Source organism: Pimephales promelas, chromosome 4 (genome assembly GCF_988280905.1).
Source record: "Pimephales promelas chromosome 4, fPimPro1.hap1.1, whole genome shotgun sequence".
Lineage (NCBI taxonomy): Eukaryota > Metazoa > Chordata > Actinopteri > Cypriniformes > Leuciscidae > Pimephales > Pimephales promelas.
In genome coordinates this window covers 46,085,099-46,110,872 of record NC_142772.1, presented here as the reverse complement: position 1 = coordinate 46,110,872, position 25,774 = coordinate 46,085,099, and the positions used below count along the sequence as shown (strand labels likewise).

Sequence of the window (25,774 nt, the reverse complement as noted above, 5' to 3'; positions counted from 1 at the left end):
AATGTTTTACTTTATAATGAACAATTGTTTTTTTTCCTCTCTCTCTCTTTCCTTACCTTGTATACAAAATGTGTATATGAATGAATCATCTTTGTCTTGATACTTTGTTATATATTCAGTGACATTCATACATTGTTTAGAGAGATAAATGTGTCCAAATACATCTTGGGGCCACTGTGTGCTCAATCCTTCGATAAAACACTAAGACTTTGTGTCACTAGACGATTTTTGGTTCCCCAAAGATTCAGTTAATTTTTTATTTTAACAATCTAAAGAAACTTTTTCCACTATAATGAATATTTTATGGAATTGAAAGGTTCCTCATGAAACCATTGATGCTAATAAGGAACCTTTATTTTTCAGATAATATGTAATGTAAAAATATATATATATACTCAAAAAAAATTCTTGGGCAGGTCAAGAAGGACATGATCAAATTGTGTCAACAATATGCACATAGATCATATCACATTCTTTCTAAGACAGTAACACCATGTACTTGATAAGTACATAGTAGAATAGTGAGGAATTGAGAGATGTCAAGCATTGTCAGCTGGTAATGAATGTTATTCTGCAGAACTCATTGGTGTTGCATTAGTGATAAAACTATACTGTCATTGAGACAATATATAGAGGTAAAATAAGATTCACTGACCTGTTAATGGCCCGTCCTGAGAACACCACATGCAATGAGAGCAGTTAAGGCCAAAATGCTCCTTTTTCTATTCATAGATTTCTTTATTTTGTACTTTAATTTATAAAAGCCTTGGAATAAGATGATTACATCAGTTGAATGTAAAGTTTTTCCAAAAACAAGTGACTCCACAGATAAAGTGACACCACTATACTGTTGCTTCTGGACTCACCGTCTCACTTTCCAACTTAAGCTGCCAAAACATCATGTGTGTTTCATAACCAGTTTCACTTATTTCTTTATTTTTTAGCATTACTCACACAGTTTCAAACTGAATGGATATAATTCATTGCTTTTATTGTTGCCACCCCAAGTAGAAGCAAAAACTTGATTCCATAATGACATTCGGTTTACAAACCTGCATCTAGAAAACTATTCAAAATATGTCTAATGAAATCAGATTTTTACCAATCTTAATCAGTTTATTCTACAATAAAAGAGTTCGAAGAGGACCGTTGTGGACCACACATGTCCATCTCTGCTTGTGCAATGGTCCTCAACACATTTGGATGTCTCTGACAGGCATATAAAAAGACTTGAGATGAATATCAGACTAGAGTCTGACTAAGTTACTAGTGTTTGTACAAAAAAACTGCAGCTCTCCGTGGATAAAACTCCTCTGGAAACAAGCGGTTACATTTTGGTCTCGCTGTCAGGGATCTTGGCATTCTCCGACTCGCTCTCCTGAGAGATGAGCTGGTATGATTTCTTGGTCTCGTTCTCCTCCACGACGGAGTTTCCCATCTCGGCATCGATAGAGCGCAGCTCGTGACGGGACAGGTGCTCCACTATCCCAGCACCGATGGAGTCGCCCAAAACATTTGTGGTGGTGCGCAGCCGATCTCTGAAATGGCAGAGAAAAAACAAACATGGTGGAGTTAAGCTGTGTTTGACCCACATAAACCAGAACATCTTATCAAAGTCATCTCCTCTTGAGGTTTACACATCTGGATCGCTTAAAGGAGTAGTTCTGGTAATTTACTCACCCCAATGTCATCCAAGATGTCCATGTCTTTCTTTCTTCAGTCGAAAAGAAATTAAGGTTTTTGATGAAAACATTCCAGGATTTTTCTCCATATAATGGACGTCAATGGGGACCAAACGGTTCAAGGTCCAAATGAGAGTTTCAGTGCAGCTTCAAATGGCTTTAAACGACACCAGACGATGAATAAGGGTCTTATCAAGCGAAACGATCGCTCATTTAAAAAATAAATAAAAAAATTTAAGTTTTATAAGCACAAATGCTCGCCTTGCTCTGTTCTGCGATGCGCGTTCGTGACTCTCCTGTTCGAACTCGTTCATCAAAATGAACGAATCTTTTTCCGAGTCAATTCGTTCATTTTGTTCGTTGAATCAACCAAATGACACGAAAAAAGGTTTCGAACAGGAGAGTCACGAACAAGCATCACAGAACAGAGCAAGGCAAGCATTTGTGATTCTAAAACTTATACTTTATTTTTTATTTTTTAAATGAGCGTTTGTTTCACTAGATAAGACCCTTATTCATCGTCTGGTGTCGTTTAAAGCTCTTTGAAGCTGCACTGAAACTCATTTGGACCTTGAACCGTTTGGTCCCCATTGAAGTCCATTATATGGAGAAAATCCTGGAATGTTTTCATCAAAAACCTTAAGTTCTTTTCGACTGAAGAAAGAAAGACGTGGACATCTTGGATGACATGGGGGTGAGTAAATTATCAGCAAAAATGTTTTTAAAAGTGAACAACTCCTTTAGTGTCACTTGAGCCTTTGTTGTGTTCTGAGGGCCTCGTGTGGCCTCGGCTTAAGAAAAACAGTTCCTCCATCTTGTGTGGTGTTTTTGCTGACCCATCTTTCCTAGCATGAACGTTCGTCACAATGCCTCTTCTGTTCTGTATGCTGCTTTAACCAGCACATAATCTGAAGAAAAGGTCCCTGGACTGGACTTGAGTTCAGTGACTGCTGTGAATGCGGTGGGAATAAAGGTCTCAAGAACACTGTCGGATACGTGTGTATTGTTCAACGGGTCCTAAAGCTCATTTGAAGCAGATGTTGCATGGACATGTACAATTTGATTATGTTTTATGGAATGCGAAAGATGGAATATCTTGTTTCTTGCCCAGCTCTGAATTTCTGCCTGGGTCTGTGTGTAGGAATAGTACATTAAAGGGTTAGTTCAACCAAAAATGAAAATTCTGTCAGTATTTACTCACCCTCATGTTGTTCCAACCCCGTAAGACCTTCGTTCATCTTCGGAACACAAATTAAGATATTTAAGATATTAAGATCACTCCTGCATACAGTCCATAGGCTTCTTGAGGGACTGGCTCTTGCTGTCCTCGAAAAGTCATTAAAGACATCGTTAAAATAGTCCAAGTGACTACAGGGGCTCAATCTTAAGTTTATCAAACGACGAGAACTCTTTTGTGCGCAAAAAAACAAAAAAAATAACGACTTTATTTCAACTATTCACTTCCTTCTCCATGAGCCTGTAAGTCAGTTAACGTAGTGTGATTGCGTAGAGCTACGTCACACGTAAGCTCACTATTGGCCGACGCTGGTCATGTGTGTGTGATGCGTGTGACGTACAATAACAGAAGCTTACGCTATTAAACTAGTAACCTGACTCGCGCAGAGGGAGAAATAAACGAATAGTTGAAATAAAGTTGTTATTTTTGTTGTTTTTTTGCGCATAAAAGTGTTCTCGTCGTTTGATAAACTTAAGATTGAGCCTCTGTAGTCACTTGGACTATTTTAACGATGTCTTTAATGACTTTTCGAGGACAGCAAGAGCCAGTCCCTCAAGAAGCCTATGGACTGTATGCAGGAGCGATCCTAATATCTTAAATATCTTAATTTGTGTTCCGAAGATGAACGAAGGTCTTACGGGGTTGGAACAACATGAGGGTGAGTAAATACTGACAGAATTTTCATTTTTGGGTGAACTAACCCTTTAAATGATGTCTTTAGATTTCAAGACAATTTGTATAATGATTTTCACAATGCACATTGTTCCAAAGCAGCTTTACAAAAAAATCTAAATACTAATGTTTATTATATCTTATCTCCCTGTTTACACCTGATATTAAAGGAGTAGTTCACGTTTCAAAAAACTTTTGCTGATAATTTACTCAGCAATTATCGCCCATGTGAAATGCAACTATGATATTAAGATATTACAAACATCAGCATGATTTGTGAAATGTATTGTGAAAAAGGGAAATACAAATGAATATGAATCTAAAAATCCTTCAACATTTCCAGCGGTCGGTAACCCTGTGTTTGTAAAAACTGTAATTGTAAAAACACATCCTCCTATCCAAGTTTAATGTGCAAAACTTGAAGTTTGTGCATTTATTGAGACTTATGAGGGATGATCTCACAGATAAAAATACTTTCAACATTCGTCATAATACACAAAACGCAGTACTCACAGGAACCAGTCAACGGCGATAATCAGAGTGATGTCATCAGTGGGCAGTCCCACAGAGGTCAGCACTATCACCATGGTAACCAGGCCAGCCTGAGGGATTCCAGCTGCACCAATACTGGCTGCTGTTGCTGTGATGCTTTAAAGATTACACAAAGCATGCATTCATATATCATTTTTTGGTTCACTTTGATAAAATACTGAATGGTGTCAGGAAATTAACAACATTTAAGACAAGATAATGCAGGAAAGAATATTTTCATGGACTGGCCAATTTTTAAATCAAAAGAAAAACATTTAAAATACACATTTAAGTATTTTTTTATTGCACTTCATCTATTTGCATTTGTAGATTTCAATTAAAATAAATATATTTAAAGGCCGTTTTCTCTCATGCTCTTTTTTTTAGTAAGAAATCTCTATTTCAATAGCACTTACATACACCACACTCCAATTTTATCACTGTAAAAAAATATATATATTTTCAAGATTTGTTATCACAACATATTTTCTTTTGTCAAATCAACTTTATAATAATTTATTTAGTTGAGATAACGTATTATTTTTAATTTCTGATGATTAAATTAATCTCCTTCATTGTATGAACTCACTTTTTCCAGTTCAATCAACTTAAAATTTTAAGGCAACCCAGGTTACTTACTTTTTGAAGTTAAACCAACAATATTTTTTTTACAGTGTAGTAATCACAACATTTTTTCTTTTGTCAAATCAACTTAAATAATTTATTTAGTTCAGATAACATATAATTTTGAGTTTCTAATGATTAAATCATTCTCCTTCATTGTATTAAACCATCAATATTTTTTTACAGTGATTCAGAAGGGTTTTTTTTTTTCTTCCATATAACATTTTATTCTTAAAAACTGATTTTTTTTCCCAGACTGTTGATAGTATTTCTGATTTATGGAGCGATAAAAAGAGATACCCAATTTCTTCTGTAAATCCTTTTACTCGAATATGACAACAAAATGAAACAAGAATTTTGAACCTACATCCAATTCCAATGTTCATATTTCTGTTCTGGAAATTGTTTAAATGAGATATTTAAATAGCATATTTGCATATTTAAACATGTATTGCACAATCTAATGTCATTAATTTAATGTCATTAATTAACTGGGAAGTGGTGATTACAAATTTGACTCAATTCACCTGTGGTGTCTTGCCTTAAAGGGATAGTTCACCCCAAAAATGAAAATTCTGTCAGTAATTACTCTCCCTCATGTTGTTCCAACCCCATAAGACTTTCGTTCATCTTTAGAACACAGATTAAGATATTTTTGATGAAATCTGTGAGCTGGATCACTCCTCCGATCGAAAAGTTATTAAAGACATCGTTAAAATAGTCCGAGTGACTAAAGTGGCTCAATCTTAAGTTTATCAAGCGATATATATATTAAAAATATCTTAATTTGTGTTCCGAAGATGAACCAAAGTCTTACAGGTTTGGAACAACATGAGGGAGAGTAATTACTGACAGAATTTTCATTATTGGGTGAACTAACGGAATAAATGTTGCACTCAGTTATAAACTACGTTTTTTATGTTTCCTATCTGTACCTGATGGTTAGGATCTCTCCAAAGTTCATCTCCATGTTATTGACCTGTGCGATGAAGATGGCAGCCAGAGCCTCGTACAGAGCTGTGCCGTCCATGTTAATGGTGGCTCCCACGGGCAGCACAAAACGGGTAATACGTTTATCCACATGGTTATTTTCCTCTAGACACTTAAAGGTGATGGGCAGAGTGGCAGAGCTACGGAGAAACACAGCAGATTTGAAATTCTGTCCATCAGGATATTCCAAACCCATAATAACACTTTTCCATGGGACACGAAAGGAAAATGTTGCGCAATTTCGACACAAGCTGTAACGCTACGGCAAAATAAATCATACTTTACTTATGAATGTGAGTTTGCACTCTGGATTGAATGTGATGCAAAGAAAACACAGTGTACAGGACATGATTACAAGAATGACAAGTCCTCGAGGACTGCACACCAACACAACAAATGCCTCTTGTATATTTTTAGTGAATCAAAAACAACAAAAATTTAATAAGAATTACTCATGGTTCAATTTAATGACTAGATTAATGGTTCAATTTAATGACTAGATGCTTTATTGTGATTATTATGGGTGTAAAAGCTCACCTGGAAGAGGTACCAAGAGCCGTGACGAGGGCTTGCAGAAGTCCAGCGATGAACACAAATGGATTTTTACGCGTCACAAGGAAGTAGAGCAAGGGCAGTACGATGAATGCATGTATCGATAGGCCGATGATGACTGTCATGGTGTACATTCCCAACTGGCCTCCCATTTCTGATATATCATCCATCTCAACTATCTTTCCAGCAATCAGGAACAATATGCCCAGTGGCGCGTACCTGAGGTGTGAAAACAGTGATTGAATCGTTCAGATTATTGAGTTTCCACCTGACTTCATTACTTACATTTTTCAAGCACAATGTTGATATGAAATGAACTGGGAGTGGGAACCAGGAAATATTCTTACAAAACAGAGTGATATTTATGTGGCACAAATTTGGAACAAATTCATACTGAAAAAGCACCCTGGTTTATATAACTTCTATGTGCTTATATACACACAGATATATATATATATATATATATATATATATATGAAGAGTTCAGATGCAAAAGCCTCTAAATGCCATTTGAAATTTTCTTCTTTAATGATGATTTTTTATCAAACTTGTATATTTAAGTTCAGTAATTTCACTTAAATGGCAATGATAATTACCTATTAATTGTTATTTAAGTGAAATTACTGAACTTAAATATACAAGTTTGATAAAAATCATTATTAAAGAAGAAAATTTCAAATGGCATTTAGAGGCTTTTGCATCTGAACTCTTCATATATATATATACAGTATATATATATATATATATATATATATATTGTATATATATATTAGGGGTGTAACAATACCCTCATGTCACGATTCGATACATATCACGATACTGAACTCACGAAACGATATTATAGCGATATATGGTGAAAGGTTAACCAAAAATGTACTGTTGATTAAAATGCTAAATTTGATATTACATTGTGGCTTTAAATAAATAGGCTTGGACTTGGTGCTTGTAACCCAAGGACAATGGTGACACCAGAATAACAATATTCATGATTCTGAAGCAGAAAATACAGAATTATTTTAGACGAATATACTTGCACTCTTTCACTGACTATAGATTTAAAATAATGTTGGACACTTTTTACTGGTAACGTCAGACATTTGGCATTATCAGGACCTACAAATATTCCCCCATTGCATTATTATACATTATAATCAACATTATATATAGTGGTTTAATGTAGTACTTACACTAAAACTCTGAAAATTAAAATTTTTTCCTCAAACAGTAATTTTTATTTTTGGGGGACTTTCCACGATACATATCGTCTCTATCTACGATATGCATTGTTGCATTGCGATGTATATATTGTGGCATGATACATTGTTACACCCCTCCATATATATATATATATATACAATTTGCACACAATTTATTGAAATTTTAAAAAAACTTTGCAACTGATAAATGACTGAGAATATGGAATTATTTTGGTGTCTTAGCAAAGTAGTTCATTATAATTTCAGGTCTCCCTCGGAAAAGAGACTCAGTCTCAAGGGACTTCCTGGTTAAATAAAGGTTAAATAAATCAAATAAAAAAATATAGTAGAGTGTCAACAAACTTTTCCAACAAATTCTGTTTTATTTGCTAATGTTCCAGGAAGTCTGCTTGAAATTAAAATGACAACAACAACAAAAAAAAAAAAACATTCCTGGCAGGTCATGACATAGTTTATCATAGATTCATAGCCAGTAAAAACCACACTTTATTTAATAAATAAATAAGTCAATTAATTTGCTCAAAGATGAAAACTTTCCCACTCTAAATCACTCACCACATGATAATTGCAACCAGCCGCATGATGGCCTCATTCAGACAGTCAAAGAAATCCCGCAGAGGTTTGCCCTGCTCCTTCATGCTCCCAATGATGAGGCCGAAGCACATGGAGAAGACCACCAGTCCCAGTGCATTGATGCCATTAACCGTTCCCAGCACTGGTATCACCTCTTCACGTTTGACTTCCTCCGACCCGTTATTCAAACTGTCGTTCACCAGAATTTGAACGGTGACCACTCGCTTGCCATTTTTTGTTTTAAACTGTGGAAGGCAAAGAGAGTACAAACAGTAAGCCATCTTGGTTTTGTTCACCATCTTGTTCACCAGGCTATTAAAAACGTACCTGTTGTGTACAAGCTTGCACTAAATTAGGAGGAAACATGTTTCTGTAAAAAAAAAAAAAAGATTAAGTTAAAAAAAAGAAACATTATAACAGACATAATAAAATGAAATTACAATCGATCTTCACTATACCTGATTAGATCGAGGAAGGCGTCTGCTGGACTGACTTGTTCTATTTTCTCGTGTTTGGTGAATTCGTCTCTAGAGCCTTTTCCAGGGTGGATGATGAGAACCATGACGATCCCGATGAATACAGCGATGATAGTGGTGGTGGTGTAGTAAACTACAGCTCTCATACCCATCTTCCCTGATGCTCGGCTGTCCAGAGCGGCCATACCTGCACAGGTGACGTTAGACCGCAATATGAGTTAGTTCACATGATTCTGTGCATGCATGTGCGTATAGTACTGCAAGCAACAGCATGGGGTGTAACAATATATAGTGCCACAATATATCGCAATACAAAAATGCAAAAATGCGTATCGTAGATGGTGACAATATATTTATCGTGGATAGTCCACAAAATAAAATTTACTGTTTGAGAAATTTTTTTAGAGTTTTAGTGTAGGTACATTAAACCACTATATATAATGTTGATTATAATGTATAATAATGCAATGGGGGAATATTTGAAGAGTTCAGATGCAAAAGCCTCTAAATGCCATTTGAAATTTTCTTCTTTAATGATGATTTTTATCAAACTTGTATATTTAAGTTCAGTAATTTCACTTAAATGGCAATGATAATTACCTATTAATTGTTATTTAAGTGAAATTACTGAACTTAAATATACAAGTTTGATAAAAATCATCATTAAAGACGAAAATTTCAAATGGCATTTAGAGGCTTTTGCATCTGAACTCTTCATTTGTAGGTCCTGATAATGCCAAATGTCTGATGTTACCAGTAAAAAGTGGCCGACATTATTTTAAATATATAGTCAGTGAAAGCGTGCAATATTTTTTTTTGGGTGTCACCATTGTCCTTGGGTTACAAGCACCAAGTCCAAGCCTATTTATTTAAACCCACAATGCAATATCAAATTTAGCATTTTAATCAACAGTACATTTTTGGTTAACCTTTTACCATATGTCTTGGAGTATCGCAATAATATCGTATCGTGAGTTTAGTATCGTGATATGTATCGAATTGTGACAGGTACCGTTACACCCCTTAGACATACAGTGGAAGTCAAATGTTTGCACACTCTTGCTCATTCTACACAAGCTTACTAATGGTTAGGGTCAGTAAAAAGTCTCTTATGCTCACCAAAAAAAAATATATATATGTGAAAACAGTAAGATTGTGAAATATGATTACAATTTAAGTAACATACTATAACTATATATACTATAAGTAATACATGAAGAGTTCAGATGCAAAAGCCTCTAAGTGTCATTTGAATTTTTCTTCTAAAATGGTCATTTTTATCAAACTTATTTCAAGTTCAGTAATTTCACTTAAATGACAATTAATAGGTAATCCTCATTGCAATTTAAGTGAAATTACTGAACTTAAATATACAAGCTTGATAAAAATGATCATTCTAGAAAAAAAAATTTCAAATGGCACTTAGAAGCTTTTGCATCTGAACTCTTCATATATATATATATATATATATATATATATATATATATTAAGTTTTCTATTTACTATGTAATTTATTCCTTTGCTGCAAAGCTGAATTTTCAGCATCATTACTCCAGTCTTCAGTGTCACATGATCCTTCAGAAATCATTCTAATATGATGATTTCCAAATATATTTTAAATAGAAGTCTTTTGTGACATTATTAATGTTTTTACTTTGATCATTTAATGCATCCTTGCTGAATCAAAGTGTTAAAAAAAATTGTACTGACCTCAAACTTTTGAACAGTAGCGTATATTATTGAAATAACACAAATGGCAGTATATGAATTATGTAGTGACCTTAAAATTAAGAAGAAACGTGTATGCTGGATATTTGTTGGTTACAGTCCATAGTTGTTGAATACAAGATTTGTAAAGAAGGACAATTCATGTTTGTCACTAAATAGATAGATAGATAGATAGATAGATAGATAGATAGATAGATAGATAGATAGATAGATAGATAGATAGATAGATAGATAGATAGATAGATAGATAGATAGATAGATAGATAGATAGATAGATAGATAGATAGATAGATAGATAGATAGATAGATAGATAGATAGATAGATAGATAGAGTCTCTACATTGATGCTCAACAACAATACATTCTATAGCAGTAAAACAGTATATTTCCTGAAGGTCACTGACCACAACTGCCATTCAACATTTCTCACTATAGGACTGAAACAGCCATTGTATTGAACTATGTATGTCTTCCATTATCGTGGTATGGTGTGTGTGTGTGTGTGTTCCTAGTGATCTCACTGCCCCTGAGCCCATAAAGCCCCTCAAGCCCCTCAGCTTCCACCCCAGCACCCGCAGACACAGTGGCCTGGGAACCTTGAGCACAGGTCCTGTTCTCTTCCTGCTGCTCTCATTAGTTCTCGTCTCCATGGCAATGATGACTTCCTCTGCAAGAGTCTTATAAAGTCTTATTCTCCTACACTTCAAAGTAATTACCTCAAATACACACTCACACAGCCTTCAAAGACGAATTGTGTGTGACCCCTCACAAAGAAATTCTCATCTAATGAGAGCACACTCTTCAGGGCAGATTTTTGCTGATAAACTAAACCTGTCTGTTCCATCAAGTACTGTAGCTGGTTAATCACATATTTATATTGCTAAGCAATGGTCAAGGGTTGGGCAATATGACCAAATTCTAATTTCAAGAAATTGTATTTCAAGATAACGATATATATCACAATATGGTTATTTTATCTAATTTCTGTTATTAATGCACCCCCCCCCCCCCCTCCCAGAAAAGCAATAATAATAATGATAAAAAAATTAAACAGTAATAATAGTAAATAAATAAATAAAAATAAATAAATAAAAAACAGAATAGCACAGATAAAAGGGAAAGTAAGGTGAAAAAAAAACAGGAACTAAAATGTCATTGTTAACACTGATGTTTTTGACTGATGTTCATGTTCAATAAAAAGCAAAAAAAAAAATGATAAAAAAAACTTAATAAAAAAATAATAATTTCTGTTATTAAATATAAGAAAAAAAGAAGCAAACAAACAATAGGAGAAATATAATATAATACCAAAAATGTGAATTAATTTTTTCCGGTACAATAGATGTATTTAACATGCAGTTAGAATTAGCACAGAAATTGAATATTGCAGTCTTCACTGTATGAATTAAATATAAATGTTTTCTTATTAAAGCTAAATAAAGTTCAAGTATTTTCTCTTTTGTTTGATTCATATTAATGACAGAGAGCCAGAGGAATATTAGGCTGCTGTCACTTTAAGACCAAACGTACATTCACATATGTATAACTGCACATACACACATATATACACACACTTTTATGTTAGATGCGATTAATCGATTTGACAGCACTACATTATTAAAGAAGCTTTATTTTACAGTATATATAATTAGGTTTTCATAACTGTAAAATAAAGCTTCTTCAGAAAATGCAAACATCCATCTTGTTTTTCTAGTTCATTCCCTCAGGTTTTTATATAGCAATAAAACTGCTCTCTTTCTCTCTAGTCTGATTTTAGTGACATTATACAGCATTTTAAATCACAGTGTACTGTATTTACATTTGTGCATTCTGCTTAGTAAATGTATGGCCGGAGAGTATAGCCAATGTTTTGGCTTTTACATATTTGGCTGACCCGACAAGCTTTGACGCACCACATGGGTGTGTGTATGGGCATGATAATGTCCTAAACATTTGAGCTAAATTGGCCTCTACTGTGTCATTGATGTCCAGCCTTGTGACTGTGCTAGTTAAAGCAAGAGTGAAACAAACAGCATACATCTGAAAAGTCATCTGCTATCACATCCATTGCTGTAAGTCAATATGAAAATAAAATAAGCTATTAATACACGTTTCAGGTCTTTCCTAAGAAGTGAACATCAAAATTGACTAATTTACTCCACCTCTTTCCTTCTGGGATGACATCATGAATATATTTTACTTTTAAACCCCTCCGCTCTGGTCCATTCTTGTATGTAACATCCACTTTTCTCAATCCAATCAATTTTTTACAGATAAAATCAAGTCAAACATTTTCTATTTTAAATACCACATTTCACACTGAAATAGGTCTGATTATGTATGTGGCTCGTGGATCCCGTTTCATGTGGCCTCTATAGAATTAAAGCAGCTATTTAACTTTCAAAAATGGAAGTCTTCTGTATTTTATAAATTGTGTTAGTCAATCGTGAAAGCTGCATAGCAGCCATCAATCTCTCTAGAAACAGTTTGCGGCATTATTTAGAAGACAGCATATGCTATTTATACACAGAGGAAGAGTGTGTGTGAGAGAGAGGTGACTGAAAGAAGCTTTTGTTGGTTTCCCTGCATGGTCACTTTGACCCTTGACCTCTAGTCTGTTTGGAAATAGAGCATCAAAGCACTGACCTTACAAACGCCCATGTTTCTTAACTGGTCGAACCCCTCAGAGAACTTATGTTAATCTACTTTATTTATAAACAAAACAAACGATTTTATACATTTGGCTATCGAAATATCGAAACATTCTTAAATCAAAAGAAGCAAAATGACTATGATACTAAACCCTGGTTTAAAGACAAGGCATTTTAGTCATGCATGTTTGAGCTGTTTTAACTGAAAGAAACTTGCAGACATATCTTAAAATTAGGGCTGTGCAAAAGTTAATTGCGATTAATCGCATCCAAAATAAAAGTCTGTGTTTACATAATATATTTGTGTGTACTATATATAATTATTTTGTATATATAAATACCTATGCATGCATGTATATATTTAAGAATTATTTGCGCTTAAACTCTGTTTATATATATAAATACATAATCTATATTATATAAATTTAAATATTTTATATATGAATAACACATTTTCTTAAATATATACATGCATGTGTGTGTATTTATATATACAAAATAATTATATACAGCACACACAAATATATAATGTTAACACAGACTTTTATTTTGGATGCGATTAATTGCAATTAATTTTTGCACAGCCCTACTTAAGATATATCAGTGCCATCATTTTTTCTCAAGATGTACAGCAGTAATGTCATTTTCTAAGACACATTTATAAAAGCTTCTTGAATGTCCTAATTGAACTAAGGCCTAACCCTGGCTTAATCTAAATCTTGCCTGTGTAACCAGGCCTAAGTCTTCGTTTCCTTTTTTTTTTCATTCGAGTTTATCCTTATAAATGTATATTGATTTAAAGGGTTAGTTGACCCAAAATTGAAAATGATGTCTTTAACCCTTTAACCTGTTAACCTTTAAGAATTTCTAGTTATTTGTAATGAACACAAAACAAGACAAAAATACTACATAAGATATTATTTTTAAGAGAGTTGGATAAGCATTTTTGAAGATCTTCAAAACTAAACTGAATCCTTCTGAAACTATTATTTTAAATAAGCATATACAGTTTTGTTGACTATAAAATCGATTTACAAATACATTTATAACTGCGGAAACAGATTGAACTGCTTAAGCTCCACGAGTGACATAACAAAAGGGTGAGACATAACAAATCAATCTGTCGCCCCCTTTGAGCTTGAGCAGATCACATTCGGCCCGTCCCCTTCCCCTGCATCATGCGCTTATCTCAGGCTCATGTTGTTCTGGGTTTAGCTGGCAGAGTTGCCCGTGTCTGGTCAGTGCCTGGTGGCGCCGCAGTGGAACCGTACCTGTAATTAAGCTGGACACCAGCAGAGGGAGCACCAGCATCTGCAGCATTCTCATCAGCAGCTCTCCGGGAAAGGAGAAGTACTTTATGTCTCTGTATGACAATTTATACGGCCGCATTCCAAAGCCCAGAATTGTACCTGTGAGAGAAACACACATGCAGCTTTAATGGTCTGTAAAACTATTTTTTACATTAACGTTTAAGCTGGAGTGTTTAATATACTAAAATTGGTGAGAAAAAAAGTCACGATTGTGAAATTGTGAAATGGAGTATTCCACTTCTTTATATTCCAATTTGTAACCAATCCTAATACGATCCAACAAAAATAGATTTTCAGTTTATTCAGTTAGATCATATTGGTTCCAAATTATGATAGAAATTCCATTTAAGTTTCCCTTAATGGAATTCTTTAAAGTCACCATGAAATCACAATGGAAAATTCTTATTTTTAATAGAATATTATTCATGCACATATTTCTTTTAAATTAATGTGCTAAATTTAAATTAATTGTTATCTTTAATCAAAAATAACTTCCTCTCCCTCTTGCAGCATCATCTATTCTCTTCTCTGATGACATGTTCACTGGCGTGAGGGCGGGGCAACCTGTCACTCATATGAGATCCACCAATAGCAAATCACAACCATCCAATCAAATTCCACATGGACAATAACAAGTCCCGCCCTACATTTGTTCTTGTTTGAGAAGCCGTTTCACTCAGATACATGTCACAAATAGGGGGGAAAAAACTGTTTACGTCGTCTTTAATTGTATTATTTTACATTATTATTTTAGTAGTATCATCACATTTCAGCACATCACATGAAAAATATAGATTTACGAAATCAAATATATAAGATGTCGAATATATGATGAAATTACATAATACTTTTGGTAAATATTCTTGAATTACATTAAATATGTTCCCTGAAATATTAAGCTGTTTTTTTAAGCCAATTAATCAGAAAATATCAAGCCATTTTGAGATTATCAATAGCAGTTCCTGATTGGCTGAATAACAGATATGGTAATCCCACCTAGTATAATTTTCAAAACCTACAGAGGCATATTTTCTGTAAAAAAAAATACATATATACACACACATTTTTACTTTACTCATTTTTTTTTACACATTTTTACTTTATTTATTTATTTAAATAAATAAATTTAAATAAATAAATTTAAATTTAAATAAATAAATTTTTACTTTATTTATTTATTTTTACTTTACACATTTTTACTTTACTTTGCTTTACTAGTTCTCCATATTTAGTTTTTTTTTTTCATTTTTACTTTTATATTCAATTGTTTTATTTATTTTTTTATTTTTTTAAATTATAATATTGTGTGTTACCCCACGTCATATTAAATCTTTACTTTTATATTTTAAGTCCCCCTGTGGTGAAAATCGAGCTTTTAATATTGTTTAAATGTCTATGTGGTGTTTTTAATATGCAACAAATTAATAAGCCAACACCATTGCGGAGTATTTTCTATTCAAAACACGGTTTGAAGACTCAAAAACACGGTTCGAAATCGCCGGTGTTTCTGATGTCACAAGCTACCTTGTAACCAATCATGTCAATGTGTGATCGTCAACGAGTGGATCTTTGAGCTGCTGTGAGTGGAGGCGGGGCTCATTTGCATAGTTATATAACAGCGTATACTAAATGAGGCAAGGGTGTAAATAGTTAAATTAAAGGTGTTTTAAGGCATTCAAAAAATTTACAAGCAAAAAAATGTTTAAATATGTAATTTTTGTGATCAAAAATGAGTAAACTATTTTAGTTTTAATGATCTTTTAATGAACTTTAACTTTAACCTTTTTATATATTTTTCATTCTTCAATTATAATATTGTATTTTAAGATCCCTTTCAGAGTAGGAGGCACAAATGATCACAAGACCAAACATCATCTCACCAACGATGACGGCCACGACGGTGAGGATGACGAAGGCATTCCGCATGAAGAAGCCTTTGACGTCATTTGTGGTGATGTTCTGCACGGTGTTGCGGGCCCGCAGCGAGCGCTCATTGATGCCGTCCCGAAACTGCTGTACTCTGCTGCGCTGCAGAGGCGTCTCCCCGTTACTCTGAGTCATGCCTGGAGGGGGCGCCACACCGGACACACCAGACACCGCTGAACGTTTGACAAGAAACACTCCGCTGAGGGCAGAAACTGCGAAGGACAATATATAGGTAACATCATTAATGCATTTACATTACATTTATTCATTTAGCAGACGCTTTTTTCCAAAGCGACTTACAAATTATAACAATAGAAGCAGTTTAACTAACAATAGGACATCAACATGCAAATGCTATGACCCTTCCCAGTTAAAGGATTAGTTCACTTTTAAAAAAAACTTTTGCTGATAATTTACTCACGGCCATGTCATCCAAGATGTCCATGTCTTTTGATGAAAGGTTTTTGATGAAAACATTCTAGGATTTTTCTCCATATAATGGACTTCATTGGGAACCAAACGGTTCAAGGTCCAATTGAGAGTTTCAGTGCAACTTCAAAGGGCTTTAAACGACACCAGACGATGAATAAGGGTCTTATCTAACGAAACGAACGCTCATTTCAAAAAAAAAAAAATTGAAGTTTTATAAGCACAAACGCTCGCCTTGCTCTGTTCTGTGATGCGCATTCGTGACTCTCCTGTTCAAACTCATTCATCAAAATGAACGAATCTTTTTTCGAGTCATTTCGTTCGTTGAATGAACCAAATGAATTGGTCATTGGTCATTTGGACCTTGAACCGTCTGGTTCCCATTGAAGTCCATTATATGGAGAAAATCCTGGACTGTGTTCATCAAAAACCTTAATTTCTTTTCGACTGAAGAAAGAAAGACATGGACATCTTGGATGACATGGGGGTGAGTAAATTATCCGCAAAAGTTTTTTTGGTAACACTTTACAATAAGGTTCATTAGTTAACATTAGTAAATGCATTAACTAACATGAACTAACGATGAGCAATGCATTAGTTACAGTGTTTATTAATCTTTGTTAATGTTAGTTAATATAAATACAGCTGTTCATTGTGTGTTCATGTTAGTTCACAGTGCATTAACTAATCAATGTTAACTAATGCAACCTTTGATTTTAATAACGTATTAGTAAATGTTGGAATTAATATTAACTAAGATTAATAAATGCTGAAGAAGTATTGTTCATTCTTAGTACATGCTAACTAATGTAGTTAACTAATGAACCTTATTGTAAAGTGTTACTGGTTTTTTTTTTAAAGTGAACTACCGTACTCCTTTAATCAAAGTTGTCCTAAGACAAGAACGGGTACGTATAACTTTGATGAAAGGTTTTGATCCACTTTAAATGTTGACTACTATAATAATGATAATAGAGGCAACTACCGGTATTGTTTTACGAAGAAAACCTGAATGGGGCTTATAAAAATGTTAGGATGTTATATGAGGGCTTGCAATTGTTTGCATTACTAGATGGTTACAAAACAAACAAAATTACAAGATTTTTCATCTACTATAGGAATGATTCCCAAGTAAAGTAGCACACTTCTCCTCAACAGACCTCAGCAAGTAAAAGCCTCATTTCACCATCAGTGTATAGTGCGGCTATGAGTAACCCATATCTAGCCAAAACAACCTTGAATTTGCATGGTTACATGTCGTTTTTGCCCAAATAAAGGGTGGGTTGTATGATATTCCATCATATAAGCTAAGTCAACAGTGATTAAACGTGATTTTATTTATTTGACATGTTAATTGATAACTAGTCTATTATTGGGCTGTGGTTAAACTTTAGACGTACATTACATTTTTACTGACAGCTCAAATTTTACCTTGTTTTATCCTAGACAGCTTTATTAGTCTTCCCAGCTAACAGGGAACGTTCCCAGAACATTCACTAACGTTCTTTAAAAGTTGTGTAAATGTTAGGACAAAACGTTATTAAAATATTGTTTTCGGAACGTTCATATAACGTTATTAACGTTCTTGTAACGTTGAGAGAAAACGTTCTTAGAACAACGTTCTTGGAACGTCTTTATCACGTTATTTGTATTTGATGAACGTTCTCATTACGTTGATAAAAAACGTTCTTAGAACAACGTTATCGGAACGTCTTTATCACGTTATTTGTGTTTGATAAACGTTCTCATAACGTTCCAGCAACATTATGCTAACCTTAGGATAACGTTCTAACAACATTATGCTAACGTTCCAGCAACGTTCTGCAAGACACCGTTCCAGCAACGTTAAGCAAACTGGACATTTCCACGTTTTTAGAACATTTTAAATTAACGTTCCCACAACCAAAATGGAACGTTAGAAAAACGTTCTCAGAACCTCACTTTGTTAGCTGGGTAATTGCGTGATTTGACGTATCAACTGTGGAAAAAGACTTACAAGTACAAGCCAAATTGTTATAATTAGGGTTAGTGGTTTGTTCAAGTACGAGCAACAACAACAGTGATGCTTCTCTAAAACTAAAACCCTAAATGTAATCTAAATTTGTTGCAAGTTTTCAACTTTTGGAGCTTGTTTTACCATTCGCACACTACAACAATCTCAGTTTAGTTTGTCTGTCAACAGCCAACAAATAATTTTTTATTAGAAATGGCATCTGAAAAGCAGCCAGGAGTGCATTTAAAACGAGCAGCTGATCTATGACACAGAGAACTGCAGCAATCTTTCCACGTGTGCTAGGAATACAGCCAGATCAAACACTGCTCCCCCTCTCACACACACTTGTGCTCACATGGTCTGAGAAAACGCACACCCACACACAGAAGAATAACAGACCGCATAGCTACTCACGTCAAAATAAAGGGATTCAGTCCAACCCTTCCTGTGACGAAGATCCTCTACGCTTAGAGACTGGAGAGAAGTGTGTACTTAGAAAGAAAAGTGCAAGAGTTTGAAAGAAGAGAACTGCAAGCATGGAGGGTGTGAGTGAGAAGGACGGGGAAGAACCAATGACAGAGTGGAGGGAGATGAGAAGGGGCGGAGCCTGTTGAAGAGGAGGAACTGCCAGCTCAAGTGTGGGACGTCTTTGAAAAGGCTTTAAGATGAAGAGATGGAGGGAAAAGCACGTGTTTGTGTCCACAAACACAAGACCACCCTGGCTCAGAAAAATTAAGAAAATATTTTTGGGTCTATTTCAAAATGTTTTAGATTTGATTTGAGAGTATTAAAAAAAAGCTTTATTTGTGACATTGTTCATGTCATGTGTATAAAAAGTTTGGTGTCAGATCATTCTCATATCATGCTGATCATGTCAATTATGCTGTTCTCAAACATGATCATCAGGTTTTGTATGATCTTGTGGATTTCATGTTGGGTCTAGTCAAAACTGTCGTTGAAGTCGGTGTTAAAATGCTGTTCACATCTCATTGAAATAAGTTATTCAACAGAGAAATTTTGAGAAAACTGGGGAATTTCATTTCACGACAACTATAATCGCAATAGTTATTTTTATTCGATTTTGCTTTTCTTATTAAAAATACAAAAAATTACAAACTACATCGCGATTAGAAATTCGATTAATTGTGCAGCCCTTCTGAAAAGACACGTTTATATGCAAACACCATAAAAGTGAATTTTGCATTCGATGTCCCCTTTAAGATTGAATGCACAGATCCAGTTTACTGACACACATTCGATTTTCACCCAACTCGCTAATTGAAAGGTGTATTGCGCAAGTCTCTGAGTTTTTGCAGAACTACGCCCCCTCTGGCAACAAGCGAAACTGCAACCCTGCAACGACAAGCGAAACACACACATGCACGCTTGCACGAGCTGTTCATAACCAAAGGAGCATCAGCCGCACAAATCTATTGTTACAGTCATAATGTCTTCAGAGGTACAGTTATAAATCTGCAAGTCATTTTAAATATATGAAAGGAAAGACATTTGAGTAAATTACACACTTATGTGTGTGTGAGGGGAAAACGGGGGTAGTAGAAAAGTAGGTTTTTGTTTCCATATCTCCATCTTGCTTACTGTATCCACTTATGATTGTATTATTATGGAAACACGTTCATGAACAATATAAGTTATTACTTTGTATAGGACCCGTTTGAGCCCTATAGAGCCGACCGGAGATCTCTCCATTTGTTAAAAGCTTCCCGATATTGACTCTCGTCTTATTCAGGCGCCTGGCACTAGACAAGTTTTATTTTCTTTGTCTTACGTGGAGTTGACTAAAGTTTTGTCGCTCGAGTTGTCTTCGTTGATACGGAGAATGGCGGTGAATACACAAACCTGCCAGGTGAGCGTGAACATGCAAAAGGTGCAAAACTCCGTTCCAAATCCCTCTTATTTATTTTACTGTACAGGATTATAGAGGCAATCGCAGTGATCAGAGAAGGGCTCATTCGGCCCATCAAGCAATTGTTTAAGCATGTATGGGTTAGAAAAAAAGGGATTTTTAACATGAAATGTTGCGCAATGCACCTTTAAGACATAACCAACTGTGTTGTGAATACTCCACACGATGGACATTTTGGCATTGTTGTGCATCTATCTAATAAGACTTGAAAGAGACAGTCAGTGCAAGCACATGGGGTTCTTATTGCCCTTAAAGGGGTGGTTGGTTGATTCTGATTTAAAGTTTTTAACTTTAGTTTGTGTGTAATGTTGAACGCTCAAAGTAAAGGGAGATGTTTGCTTTTAGGCCTACAGAAATCGCTTTTCAAGGACTACAACAAACGGCTGGGACTTCTTCCCTGGTTTTAATACGATCCATCTTTAAATTTCCTGTGAGGATTTATTGCGTTTCAGAGAGCTTTCTTTAGCTTTGCTTCACCAGTCGGGCTGAATGAGATGATATGTGACGTTCGGTGGTTTCGTTTTTGGCACCCAGAGTCACTAGAGTGAAATCTGGGCCGCTGATCATCACAACTCCATCCCCCGCTTCTGTTTGCACCATCTCACTCTTTTCCAGGAAGTCAACAGTGTTTCATCATATGTCTGAAGGGAACCTACAGTATAACGAGTGTCTATGGTTAGAATAGACACTCTGAGTCTGAGCGCACAAAAGACTCAAGCTAATGTGACAATTAAAAATAAAGTTGTGTGTGCACTCTAAAAAATGCTGGGTTGTTTTAACCCAATTTTGGGTCAAATATGGACAAACCCGAAATGTTGGGTTAAAAATGTAATGTAAAAATTTAACCCAACAGCTGGGTTAGTCCATATTTGACCCAAAGTTGGGTTAAAACAACCCAGCATTTTTTAGAGTGTGTGTGTTTGTTTGTGGTTCAAGCCCTGAACAAAAATGTCCCCACAAATATAACGATTTCTGAATTCCCTGTGGCCACATTTTTTGGTCCACATGAGAAAAAATCATTCCGTTTATAAAAATTATTATGTCTATGCAAAGTCCCCATAAAACCTGAAAACACATCACTCTGTGTGTGGGTGTGTATTCTCTTGTGTGTCTTCAAGTACTTACTGTACTTTCAACGCCTTTTTAGCAGCTTCTCCCTCAGCTGAAACAAGAAACAAGCTCAGATTGGCAGAATAAACCTGAACACTGTTGGCTAAAAGCCCTGGAGATCATTACAAAAGACATTATTGGGCAACCCTGAGCAACAATATTAGTTATTTCACAATTATGTTCAACAACAACCTGATGATTTTGATGGTGGTATCAGGTGATTCTACTTTGCATATAATAGAAATAAAGATTTAGACCATTTTAGTGGTCTAAAATGTAAGACTCATGTTAAAATACTTTTACTTGCTTAATGTGCAGAGGAAGAAACAAGTTGGTTGTTGGATGATTTCCCTGATAAGATTTTGATGTACTTTCATATTCAGTGTTTTAGGGTGCTTTTTTTAACCCTAAAACCGTATTCTGGACAAATGTGGGCAAAATAGTTTTGATTTATTTTTAAAGAATACTTCTCTTGATCTGATCTGTACAAGAGGCTACTTTTCCTAAGTTTGCCTCCTGAACAACACACACATTTTTGTTTACTTAATTCTACAATGTTAAGTGGGTGAAAAAAACAACTCCTTAATCTTGTATTTGGGTCAAAAATGGGCACCCATAGAAATGAATGCGGAAAAACTGTAATTTAGAGCTTTCTAAAATAAGCCAAAATAAGACATCAGGTGACAGCAAAGTCACTTCATCATAGGTTTTAGCTCTAAGAACTTATTGGAATGATATTTTAAAGTAGTTAAAAAATTATAAAAAACAAACAAACATAATTTACATAGAAAATATGGTACTTTTTGAAGTAAATAAATTCAAAAATACCCCCGAAATAAAAAAAACACCAAAAATGAATAGACAAAACTTTATCGAAGACAGTGACATAACATTTATAATAAATAAAAATTAGGATCACACCTGAGTCCTCTGTGCCCACATTTGTCCACAATTACAGGATTACGGGCTATAAAGTGAATACGGGTTGAGGGCTACAAAAAGAATAGTATTAAATAAAATAACATATATTTGCTTTGGATAAAAGCATCTGCTTACTAAAAAAAGTAATAACAAATAAAGACTAATGATCCACGGCAATTACAGTATAAAGCAGTATCTAATATAAAAGACTGTAGCAGTGTTTATTGTGTTATAATATCTTGTGCAATATTCTACTTTTGTATGCAAAGTTTACAGATAACAGTCATAAATGTCCAGATTTTTATTTCAACTGATTTGTTCAAGTATCTGACACAAATGCTTGTTTAAAAAAAAAAAAACTTGGTCGTCCAAAAAAATAGTGTTCAGATATTCAGTAAAAAAACAAACAAAAACAAAACAGCAACAGCAAATATGTGACCCTGAAGTAAAAGCAGCTGTAGGTGGAGGGGTGAATGCAGGGTTAGGAAGTCATTTTGAATTTGAGAGTATGCCATTGTAAAGTGTTTTGAGGGACCCACACAAGCCCACAGCGGGTCAGGGGCATTTTGGGAAATGACAAAAGAGGGATGTCTGAATTAGGAGCGAGTAACTGGCCCTTAGATTTGGAGTTTCCATGGCAACACTGTTTGGGAACGACGGGCACGACTGGGAAACATCTGCTTGTGTCTGCTCTTTTGTCAGGTTTTGTTGAACGTAGACAAGAAGAACCGATTAATAGCCTAGTAGTTTCATATCAGAATTTTTTTACGATGTGTAAAAGCAAGTGTAAGCAAAAGATATTTGTTTTTATAGATTTTTCCCTGCAGGTGAATCAATAAAGGGAGGTTAGACTAAGGTAAGAGACAGACTTTGACTGTTGTAGGACAGCGATATATGGGAAGTGTGACGTCATTGAAGAGTGTGTGTTTATCTTTAGAGTGCACACATGACTTCAGACGAACGCCATCTAATTTTCTAGTGTAATTGATGCATGTTGTGCATCGGCCCTGCAGTCATGCATTTCATCATCGGTGTGATTTGACTGATTCCTCTGTCTCAATCACCACAACAAAACAACAAAAAATTATATATATATATATATAAACATAATATTTTTAATATAAATATTTTGTTACTATTTTGTTAATGTTACATGCTTTCTCCATCAAAATGTATGTTTTCTTTGCCTATCAAATCTATTCATTATTGTTGTCTCCATCTGCTGTTCTGCTTGCTTAATTGTTATAACTAGCAGATTGCCTGTCTCTTGTCTGTCAACTATTTTGTGAAGCGATCTTGAGTTCTTGAAAGGCGCTATATAAAACATATTATTATTATTATTATTATTAAAACAATAAATATTTTAAGAAAATATTTAAATAGTTTTTATATTTAAAAATTTCTCATTTTTTAAATATTTATTTTTATATATATTTTTTATATATATAATTACATATTTTATGTTGGCATTCATGAACCACCACAATGAAAAATATGAATTTTTTTTTTCTTAATATATATGTATATTTATACACTCACCTAAAGCACAACCTTGAGGCGGATGGGCCACAACAGCAGAAGACCCCACCGGGTACCACTCATCTCCACTACAAATAGGAAAAAAAGGGTAGAGCTCACCAAAATTGGACAGTTGAAGACTGGAAAAATGTCACCTGGTTCTGTTGAGACATTCAGAATTTGGCGTAAACAGAATGAGAACATGGATCCATCATGCCTTGTTACCACTGTGCAGGCTGGTGGTGGTGGTGTAATGGTTTTCTTGGCACACTTTACGCCCCTTAGTGCCAATTGGGCATCGTTTAAATGCCACGGCCTACCTGAGCATTGTTTCTGACCATGTCCATCCCTTTATGGCCACCATGTCCCCATCCTCTGATGGCTACTTTCAGCAGGATAATGCACCATGTCACAAAGCTCAAATCATTTCAAATCGGTTTCTTGAACATGACAATGAGTTGACTGTACTAAAATGGCCCCCACAGTCACCAGATCTCAACCCAATAGAGCATCTTTGGGATGTGGTGGAACAGAAGCTTCATCCCACAAATCTCCATCAACTGCAAGATGCTATCCTATCAATATGAGCCAACATTTCTAAAGACCTTGTTGAATCAATGCCATGTAGAAATAAGGCAGTTCTGAAGGCGAAGGGGGGTCAAACACAGTATTAGTATAGTGTTTATATATATATATATATATATATATATATATATATATATATATATAATTGTATATATCTTTAATAAAATAACATGTATTATATTCAATATTATACATAATATTCATTTTAAGAATTATGTAAAATAAGTACAGTTTTACATTTTTGTATTGTTTGCCAGGTGAAAATCATAAATCGGACGTCTTATGGAGCACAAACAAAAGGTTTGCTCGAACTCCCAGGCAACATTACATCACTTTCTTCGTCCGCTGTCCAAGTAGACCTTTCTAACCTGTCTACCTCTCTGTTGCATTACGGCCATCTATCTCAGACCGCGGAGACAGGGTGGGGGTTCCCAGGGGAGAGGGCTGTATTTGGGGCAGGTGATGCGATCCGTTCTCTTCTCTACCCTCCAGAGAGCAGAGACAGTGGGAACGCAGGGAGTTGTGGGCCGGCTTTGTGAAGCTATGGCATTGTGCAATGGGGTTCCCAGGATCAAACTTCAATCGTAACCTCCCCATGCTGCTGCACTGTTGTTATGCTGCACTCGCAGGACAAGGAGGCCTAAGTACAATCTCTCTGAATAGAAGGAGGGAAACCGAGGGCCGTACTCACCGAAACACTGCTTCTGGACCGGCGGTCACACTAATGCACTAACTGAATTAAATAAACACGGCTGATCCCAAGTCTGAATACTATGGGTATGCTGTCGATATGATCTCTTAATGAGTCTGTGATTTGTTTACACAGTTAGATATCTGGTGCTTATGCATCCGCATCTGATTGTGCTAAAAACAAGTGCTATATGAAAAGAAATTGACACACAACTCGTCATTATTACTATTATCAAAATTTTAGAGTCATCAAAATAATGAAATAACAATAGAACTATGAAATGCATGGTGGTGAACATAAAATGTTAAACCTTATTTGAGCTTTGTCAAGATTTTTAACTGCAGGGATTTGCAGACAATATTAGCCTAGCATTGAACCAGGGTTATTATAACACTAACACTCTCAACAGACATTTATAGTGCGGCTGGCAT

General features: G+C 35.0%; 1 protein-coding gene across 2 annotated transcripts in view; it reads right to left on the bottom strand.

Moving 5' to 3' along the window:
- Positions 1 to 974: 974 nt before the first annotated feature.
- The window catches only part of slc1a3a (solute carrier family 1 member 3a), a 27,175-nt gene continuing 2,375 nt past the window's right edge, over positions 975 to 25,774 (bottom strand). Inside the window, exons 2-11 of one of the 2 annotated variants that reach the window (XM_089130599.1) lie at positions 24,089 to 24,156; positions 16,124 to 16,381; positions 14,205 to 14,342; positions 8,537 to 8,741; positions 8,406 to 8,448; positions 8,061 to 8,323; positions 6,274 to 6,507; positions 5,682 to 5,876; positions 4,105 to 4,239; positions 975 to 1,538 (exon numbers count right to left, since the gene is read on the bottom strand). In XM_089130599.1, coding sequence (XP_088986725.1) covers positions 1,328 to 1,538; positions 4,105 to 4,239; positions 5,682 to 5,876; positions 6,274 to 6,507; positions 8,061 to 8,323; positions 8,406 to 8,448; positions 8,537 to 8,741; positions 14,205 to 14,342; positions 16,124 to 16,304 — 1,605 coding nt within the window. In that variant the 5' untranslated portion in view covers positions 16,305 to 16,381; positions 24,089 to 24,156 and the 3' untranslated portion in view covers positions 975 to 1,327. Of the gene's footprint in view, positions 1,539 to 4,104; positions 4,240 to 5,681; positions 5,877 to 6,273; positions 6,508 to 8,060; positions 8,324 to 8,405; positions 8,449 to 8,536; positions 8,742 to 14,204; positions 14,343 to 16,123; positions 16,382 to 19,005; positions 19,166 to 24,088; positions 24,157 to 25,774 lie in introns of those variants that run through there. The other variant, XM_039684600.2, reaches the window with a different exon arrangement.